At 39.2% G+C, this 9,624-nt stretch overlaps 1 protein-coding gene across 1 annotated transcript in view; it reads right to left on the bottom strand.

Annotated features, from left to right (window-relative positions):
• Positions 1–8,714, bottom strand: part of LOC149161768 (uncharacterized) — a 46,993-nt gene extending 38,279 nt beyond the window's left edge. The window contains exons 1-2 of the mRNA XM_089434994.1: positions 8,682–8,714; positions 8,263–8,426 (exon numbers count right to left, since the gene is read on the bottom strand). Coding sequence (XP_089291120.1) covers positions 8,263–8,426; positions 8,682–8,714 — 197 coding nt within the window. The remainder of the gene's footprint in view (positions 1–8,262; positions 8,427–8,681) is intronic.
• Between the last annotated feature and the right edge of the window lie 910 nt (positions 8,715–9,624).

Here is a 9,624-nt window from a genome sequence, read left to right on the forward strand (position 1 = left end):
CTTGATGTCATAGGCAAGCCTGTAATGAAGTCAATGGAAATGACCTCCCATTTCCATTCTAGAATTGAAATAGGTTTCAACAAACCAACTCGATGATTGCGTTCAACTTTCACCTATTGACAGTCCAAACACTTGGAAACAAACTCAACCACCTCTTTCTTTAGATTTGGCCAATAATATAACTTCTTAATAACTGTCAAAGTCTTCGGATATCTTGGATGGCTTGAAAATGGATTGACATGAAACTCTCTCAAAATAAGCTTCTTCAATTCGTTACTAACTGGCACATAGATCATGTTCATGAATCTGACTAAGCCATTTGCTATTAGGTGACACTCTTTATCCTAATCACCCTCACCCTGTTATTGCAATCTCTGTTTTAGCTACAGATACTTCTCATCATGCTGCTCTGCCTGTAAAATCTGTTCTTGTAAACTTTTCCCATAAGATATCACAACTAAAATATGATTCACCTGCACTCTCCTATTGAGATAATTTGCAACCCTGTTCTCTTTGCCTTTGATGTACCTTATCTAAAAATCAAACTAAATGAGAGTAGCTAACCATCTAGCTTGTCTTGCATTCAAATTGGGTTTGTCCAACAAATACCTCATTCCACTATGATCGCTCATCAAGATGAACCTCCTGCCAAGGAGATAATAACTCCACATCTTCAATGCATGAATGTTGGCTTCCAATTCAAGATAATGAGTCACATTGTTCTTCTCGTGTTCATTCAACTTTCTTTATTCATAACAAACCACCTGTCCTTCCTGCATCAAGACAACACCAAGTCCTTCCTTACATGCATTTGTACAAACCACAAACTCCTTATCATGATCTGCAATCTTTGAAATTGGAGCATTCATAAGAAAATGCTTCAACTGATAAAAAATAGTTGCACACTCAACATTTCTTTCAAACTTCTTCCCTTTTCTCTGTAAAGATGTGATATGATAACAAATCTTGGAGAAGTTCCCGATGAACCTCATGTAATAACCTATTAATCCCATGAATGATCTGACCTCATCCACATTCTTCAGAGTTTGTCACTCCATGATAGCCTTAATCTTTTCTAGATCCATTGTTATCCCTTCCTTGGAAACAACATGTCCCAAGTAATGAATATGAGACCGAAAGAAATTGCACTTGCTGAGCTTGGCATACAACTTATGTTCTCTAAACAATCTCAACACCACTACAAGGTGATATGCATGCTCCTCCTCACTCTTTTAATATACCAATATATCATCAAAAAATACTATCACAAACTTATCCAAGCAAGGGAGCAACACACTTTTCATGAAACACATGAAGGTGGTTGGAGCATTGGTAAGACCAAAAGGAACAACCACGAATTCATAGTGCCCATACTTTGTATGAAATGGAGTCTTGTAGATATCTTCTTCTTTGATGCACACCTGATGATATCTTGATCTAAGATCAATATTTGAAAATATTTTTACTCCCCTCAATTGATTAAATAAATCATCAATTTGAGGTAATGGGCACATGTTCTTGATAGTCACCATGTTTAGCTACCTATAATCAATGCACAATCTGAGAGTACCATCCTTCTTTTTTACAAACAACATTGGTGCACCCCAATGTGACACACTTGGCCTTATGTATCCCTTATCAAGCATCTCTTTAATCTCTAACTTCAATTCGACCAACTTCAGAGTGCTCATCTTGTATGGTGCCTTAGATGTCGGTGATGCTCCTGGTACCAACTCAATAGAGAAATCCAGCTCTTTGTGAGGAGGCAACTCTGGAATCTCTACAGGAAACACATCATGAAACTGTTGCTAGACAAGATACTTCCTCGATACTTCATCATCCTCAACATCCTTCCCTTTTCCACTGTAAACATGAATTGCACACAATACACACCCTTTACTACAACTACACTTAGCTTGCATAGCTGTAACCATTCTCACTGATGCAAGCTTCTTCTTTCCCTACAAAACTCTCTTTTCTCCATCATCATACAGGCACTCAATGGCCTTCTCATAACAATCTAAATTGGTCTAGTCCGTACATAGTCAATCAATGCCCAAAATCATTCTATATGCACCTAAAGGATGCACATTTATGCGTGTTATTGTAGGCATGCCATTAAGCTCAAATGCACAAGATCTCAACCAATGATGAACTCTTCTCTTGGTCCTTGTAACCAACTACACCAACTAAGATTCTACATGCACTTCTTTATTCAAACAACAGTCATCCACTAGGTCAGGACTAACATAGTTATAATTAGATATAGGATCAATCAAAATGGAAACAACTTGATCACGAAGCTTACCTTCCATCTCAATAATAGATGCTTGATGGTCTACTTGCCTGTTATTAAGTATTGCATAGATTTGGGGAATGCTCTGACCAACATCCCCAATTGTCTATGCCTCCTGAGCATTGTAGATTTATGGCCTATCAATCTGGTACAATGGAAAATCCTTCTTACGATGGTCTTTACCACAAATCCAACACTTCAACGGTTCCCTATTATTGCCTTTATTTTTCTTCTCTCCAAACTGAGTGTGACCGCCTCCTCCCACATTCACCCACTTTCACTGACTTGCTCGGGGTAAACATGAGTTGAGGGTCACTATGATATGACTCATCCTCCTATGTGACCTTAAGGAAATGGAGTCGGAGACTGAAAACCTTACTGACTTCCCTCAGGTTCCACAAGACCTCCAGGAGTAATCCGACCCCTCCAGGTGTCCAACCCCTAAGACAACTCATTTTTCCCTGACCTTGAGCCCCAATCGCTCCCTTGCCAAGGCCTCCATGCGACTATGGGTTCCCAGTCATTCCCATAGGCCTGCATCAGTGCGACTGTGGCCTTTTTCTGCCAGTGTTGTGCTAGTGACTACGAGAATTAAGGCTACTTTCCAGGGCTGGGGCTAAGCCTCTGCCCAGAAATCCATGAAACTTCTAGAACTCATAAAAGACACGAAGACAATGCTTATGAACAAAAAATGGAGCCATGACTTGACTTGGCCATCCCCAACCAAGACTGAATTTTCATCAAACACTTGGTAGATATGCAACCTACAAATCATGAATGCAAATCTGAACATAAAGGACTGAAAACATAACTGAGGTTTAACAAGAAGGGTCTCTACATTCTCACATTAGTTGTCATATCATCAATTAGGTCTTGCATTTGTTAGTTATCCAACTACAAGTAAAAACATGAATAGAGCCATGACCAAGAACTATCATATAACCATGCTTATAACCAACATACAACTAGATAAATAACCATAAGAGAACAACCATTAAATCCACATAATAACCGATACATTTTCTTACCAAAAGTAAGAGAACTTAGCTTTTATTAAGCATAACACGATACCTAGTAGCAACAACATATTATCTCCCATTTGATTTGATGAACAAACACCATACTTCCATGACAAACCATGGCCACACAAAACCAAGACATTCACAAACAACACACAAGACTGCTCTCCACATATTTTGGGCCCTCCTATAAGGGAGTCAGGGCCAGTCCTGATGCTCTGAGACCAAATTATAAATTCAGAAAACACTTGCATTAATCAAATAATGACACATATAAATACATCTATGTTATCTCAAGATAGAAAAACTATTTTAATCACACAATCAACTACTTGTGTAAATATTTCACCCAAACACCAATCTATGAACTATCTTGTTGGATAGAATGTCTCACATCCAACTAGTTCCAAAAACCTCCTAAAGACTAGGAACAAACTCCTCCTCGAACCAAATATGACATCCAAGATAAGTAGGATTTATATACTCTAACACTCCCCCTTAATGACTATTTGTCTTAATCACGATCACTTGATGTCTTACCAAAATGTCCTCCACAACAAATGATCTACTATGAATTGAGGCACCTCCTTATTAGCAAAATCTATGTTTCGTCCAACTTGGCGTTTACAAACATCACCAAAATGTTGGCATCCATATAAAGGAACAACCATCTTCCAGAATGCATGGGTAACCAACCATTGCAATCATCGATATACTAGGATGTCCTTCATGTACATGCATAATTCAACCATCATACCTTCATACATGTATTTACCTATACCTATACCTTTAACTCCCCCTTCATCACCATCATCATCATCCTAGGTTTTCTTGGCTTAGCCATAACCATGCTTTGGGTTTTCTCAACTTACTCCCAACCATACTATGGGTTTTGTTAGATTGTCCTCAACCATGTTCTCTATGCACTTGCATTAAACCCCCAAGGGAAAAAAAAACACTCTATAGGAATCCTTATACATATGTTCCCTATCTCTCACAAACTTGCATTTCTTCATCACATTCTCGTATATTTTTTACATACCACAAACAATGCATCAAGTGGTTTTTGATGACCATAAACTATCACACCAAGTGGTTTCTAGCTGACCACAAATTTCACATCCAAGTGGTTTCATATTACCACAAACTTGCACTACAAAGTGGTTTTAAGATTGCCCTGAACTTTGCAGGGGTAAACATTATCTCATAAGGTTGATATCACCATTGTAAACACCCCACCCCACATTCACCCACTTTTACGAGCTCTCTAAGGTAAACATGAGATGAGAGTTACTATGCATGACCCAACAACCAAGTTCTAGTTATGGAAGTGGGGCATATTACTTTTAAACTTTACTGCAACCTCCAAGAACACTTAATCACCCAGATGTTAGATAACATCCATTAATTGTCTTTTCCTAGACTGTAACTACCTTTTTAATTCACTCCACAACCCAACCGCACACATTCCAAGCCTTCCATGTGGGCATAAGGCTCCAGTTGCACACACAAGCCGTATTCCATGTGACTACAGCCGAAAATACTCAGATCTGTGCTGGTAGCCGCGAATTTAGTGCCAAAAATTCAGGGCTAGCCTACATGCCACTGCCTAGAACTACCCAGAACTTTCCAAAATCAAGTCTAAGATAATCACAAGTATGCATAACCTATACTTAGGCTCAGATCTTGCCCAAACATGCCAAACACATGATAAACATTTAGACAAACATATGTTAAACATAGTAGCTACAAGTCATGAATGCATATATGTTCACTGTCCCATAGTTTCACAAGAGAATCACGACGAAGGCTCACTTCCCTCTCAAGTTAGCTGCATCAAATGCTTGTTAGCTCATACATTCATATAACCATTCACTAACTTATCAAATCATGAACAAGATCCATAACAAGAGCACATCATTTAACAATGCCTATAACTAACATTTAACCAAAATGAAGCCATGACAAACCAGTCATAAAATCAACACAATAACCAATACATGTGTTCATTGATCTCAATAAGAAATAACACATAATAATATATGCATAAAGCCAACCAAGTCATGGGCTTCCACGTACCACCCGACCATAGATTAAGCTAAACAAAATATCTCTTTCAGTTAATCACTCTTGTGCCATATTCAAAGCATGAATCTGGGATCTCATGGGATAAACCAACACAAAACTAACCAAGGAATCTAGAGGCTAAACCACCTCAACCCTCAACCATAGTGATTTCACCTAAATCGGTCCAGAAATCACTAAACCAACACAAGCTTGGATGCCTTAGAATTTCTTCACCATACCTAGAGGAATTTTCTTATCTCCACCCACCTGTCAAGGGCTTATTGGAGAAAACCATCTCCACCCCAACACTTGGGATTTTCCTGAGACCGCCTTACCCGGATCCAAATTTTTCCGGCAATCCAAAGCTCAACCAAGAATGAATCCCATCACAACATGACTATCCAGGAAATTTCGAGGCAATGTTGTAACCATTGTTAATCTAGGCAAATCCCATGCCAATGACAACAACGTATCATGTAAACCAAATGCATGCACCATGCATTCAAATCCCAACAAGGAAACTACACATGCAAGTTGTTACTTGCAAAATCTTCATGTTGTAGTTGGTCTTCCAACCTTCTCCTTACACTCCCTTGCTTTCCTTTGCTTGTCATTTACTTGCTTGTGTCCAAGTTCTCTCTCCCCCCTCTCTTGGAGTTTGATTTATTTCTTAGAAAAACTAAAGCTGAAATGGATCAAAAGTTGTCAATTGTTTCTCATATGCCTTTTTAATATTGATGTCTTATGTCTCTTCCTTTCCCTTTCCTCTTTTCTTTAATTTTCCTTTATTTTCTCTCTAATTTTCCTTGCATCCATATTGATGTACCTTTATCTCCCTTTTCTCCTATTTTATTTTATTGCTTGAATTAATTTCCATTTATTGCCATGTGCCCTTTATCAATGCCAATTTCCTTAGCCTTTATTTAACCACAAGTTATGCCCACTTTAATGTTTTTCCGTCCATTCCACTTGGAATACGTGTCCCATGACCTTGGTCTTATTTTTTAATTTATAATGTCCTTCTATTTACATGGAAAATCAACCCATGGTTGTTACAAATCCCTCTCTCTTGGGGGAACACTGTCCTCGGTGTTCTATGACACTTATGACCAACAAACCGCTGAAAACAAAACATATTGCTTATTGGAGCTTTATAACACAACTTGTTGCAGTATTTACAATGACAAACTGCTAAAAACATAACAAACATACTACATATTGGAGCTTTATAACACAACTTGATGTAGTATTTAAAATGACAAACTGCTAAAAACATGACGCACAGACACACACACCAAAAACTCATTTTCTTCAACCAACAAATAAAGAAGGATATAATGCCCGCATTTGATCAACCATCTCCCATGTAGCTTCATCGGGCCCAAAGTGCTTCCACTGCACTTTAACTTGCTCTATTGCTCGGTTCCAGAGCATGAGTTATTTTTGCTGCAATATGCATTGTGGCTTTGGCTAGAACTCTCCCTCTAGTTCCACCTACAATACAAACCAATCAATCACATGATCAACATCATGTACATATCTCTTAAGCAATGAAACATGCAAAACATCATTGGCTTTGACTGATGGCTGCAAAGCAAGTTTGTAGGCCACTGATCCAATCCTCTCAAGGATCTCAAAAGGCCCATAATACTGAGGTGCTAGCTTTGCACATGACCCAATCCTCAAGGAACTCCTCTTGGGCTTGATGTGCAAGTACACATTCTCCCCAACCTGAAACTCCTTGAATGCTCTATGTTGATCCGCATAACTCTTATGCATGTCTTGTGCTGCCTTAAATTTCTTTTGATAACCTAGATCTCTTGCTCCATCTCTACGAACATATCCGGTCCAATCAACACCTTGTTCACTAGATCACTCCAGTTGATGGGAGTATTACAACTCTGCCTGTAGAGAGCCTCAAATGGACTAACCTTCAAGGATTCCTCATACCCATTTTTATAGGCAAACTCCACCAGTGGAAGATACTCCTCCCACTTCCTCTGTTGATGCATGATGTACATCCTTAACGTATCCTCAAGGATCCTGTTAAACCTCACTATCTGTCCATAAGTCTATGGATGGTAAGTTGTGTTGAAAGCTGAGTTTGTCCCCAATCCTGCAAACAATGCCTTCAAAAATCTGGAAGTGAACTTGTCATCTTTGTTTGATATAATCTTCTTGGGAACTCCATGCAACCTCACTATCTCCCTGATGAAGACTTGAGCCACTTCACTAGCTAAATTTGTAAACTTCACCACAATGAAGTGAGCTACCTTACTCAACCTATCAACCACAACCATGATGGAGTCATGCTTCCTTGATGTCCTAGGAAACCCTATAATGAAGTCCATGGAAATGACCTCCCATTTCCATTCTAGAATCAGAATAGGTTGCAACAAATCAGCTAGATGCTTGCATTCAAATTTCACCTGTTGCCAGTCCAAACACTTGCCAACAAACTCAACCACCTCTTTCTTCAGATTTGGCCAATAATAGAACTTATTAACATCTATCAAAGTCTTCGGATATCCTAGATGGCCTGAATATGGATTGAAACAAAACTCTCTCAAAATAAGATTCTTCAATTTGCTTCTAATTGGCACTTAGATCTTGTTCCTAAATTTGACGAAGCCATTTTCTATGAGGTGATACTCCGTATACTAATCACACCTCATCCTACTATTGCAATCTATGCTTTAGCTACACTCTCCTACTGAGAGCATCACAACTGAAATATGATTCACCTACACTCTACTACTTAGAGCATCTACAACCTTGTTCTCTTTTCCTTGGATGTACCTGATCTCAAAATCAAACTCACTGAGAGTAGTCAACCATCTAGATTTCCTTGCATTCAGATTGGGTTGGTCCAACAAATACCTTAGTCCAGTATAATCAATCATCAAGATGAACCTCTTTCCAAGGTGATAATGACTCCACATCTTCAATGCATGAATGATGGCTGCCAATTCAAGATTACGAGTCACATAGTTTTGCTCATGTTGATTCAACTTTCTTGATTCATAGAAAACCACCTCTCCTTCCTGCATAAAGAATCCACCAAGTCCTTCCTTACACGAATTTGTTCAAACCACAAAATCCTTATCATGATCTGCAATCTTTAAAATCAGAGCATTGGTAAGCAAATGCTTCAACTGATCAAAACTAGTTGCACACTCAATAGTTCATTCAAAATTCTTCCTCCCTTTCCTCTGTAAAGATGTGATAGGATAACCACTCTTGGAGAAGTTCCTGATGAACCTCCTGTAATAACCTGTTAATCCCATGAATGATCTTACCTCATCCACATTATTCGGAGTTGGCCCCTCCATGATAGCCTTAATATTTTCTAGATCTTCTGTTATCCCTTCCTTGGAAACAACACGTCCCAAGTAATGAATTTGATACTGAAAGAAACCACTCTTGGAGAAGTTCCCGATGAAGTATTCGAAGGCTCTTCTCTCCAATATGTCCAAGCCTTTGATGCCATAGCATGGTCTTCTCTCCAGAGACCACTAGATTTTCTGCTCCACTTTCAGGAACCATAGAACTGTTGCAACCATCAATAACAGTGCTACCTTGCAGCTTGTACAAAGTTCCAATCTAAACTCCTCGCATCAAAGTGCTCCCCGAACCATCTTGCAGGTATCCTTCTCGAACACTACTTTTACACCTGCATCATCCAACTTGCTTACAGAAATCAGATTTCTAGCCAATGTAGGAATATGCAGAACACCCGGAAGTGTTCTAACCCTTCCACATTGCAACTTCAACTTTACTTTTATGCGACCAATGATTCTAGCCTTCCCGTCATCCCCCAAGAAGACATCACCACCATCATATTTCTCATACTCGCAGAACCACTCTCTATGGGGAGTGAAGTGAAAGGATGCACCTGAGTCAATCAACCATGCCTCATGATCTACATGTGTACTTGAAGAAGCCAAGTACACATCCCCACCTTCATCTGAGGTGGTTTTCACCTCTGCAGAAGGAGCATCATCAGATCCCTTTCCTTTATCAGGTGCTTTAGATTTACAGTCCCTTTTGTAGTGCCCTTCCTTTCCGCATTTCCAGCACACCACCTTTACATGTTTTCCTGGAGATTTAGATCTCCCTCTAGATTTAGATCTCCCATTGGATGACTTATTTTTGTTTTTGTTCTAGGACCATCCTCGTATAGACAAGGCATCACCATTCTGGCTCTCCATATTTTTCCGTCTCATCTCCTCGTCAGTAAGG

This window comes from Pinus tabuliformis, chromosome 5_2, assembly GCF_031772625.1.
Source record: "Pinus tabuliformis cultivar Carrire ecotype Pingquan chromosome 5_2, CPIR1, whole genome shotgun sequence".
Classification (NCBI taxonomy): Eukaryota; Viridiplantae; Streptophyta; class Pinopsida; order Pinales; family Pinaceae; genus Pinus; species Pinus tabuliformis.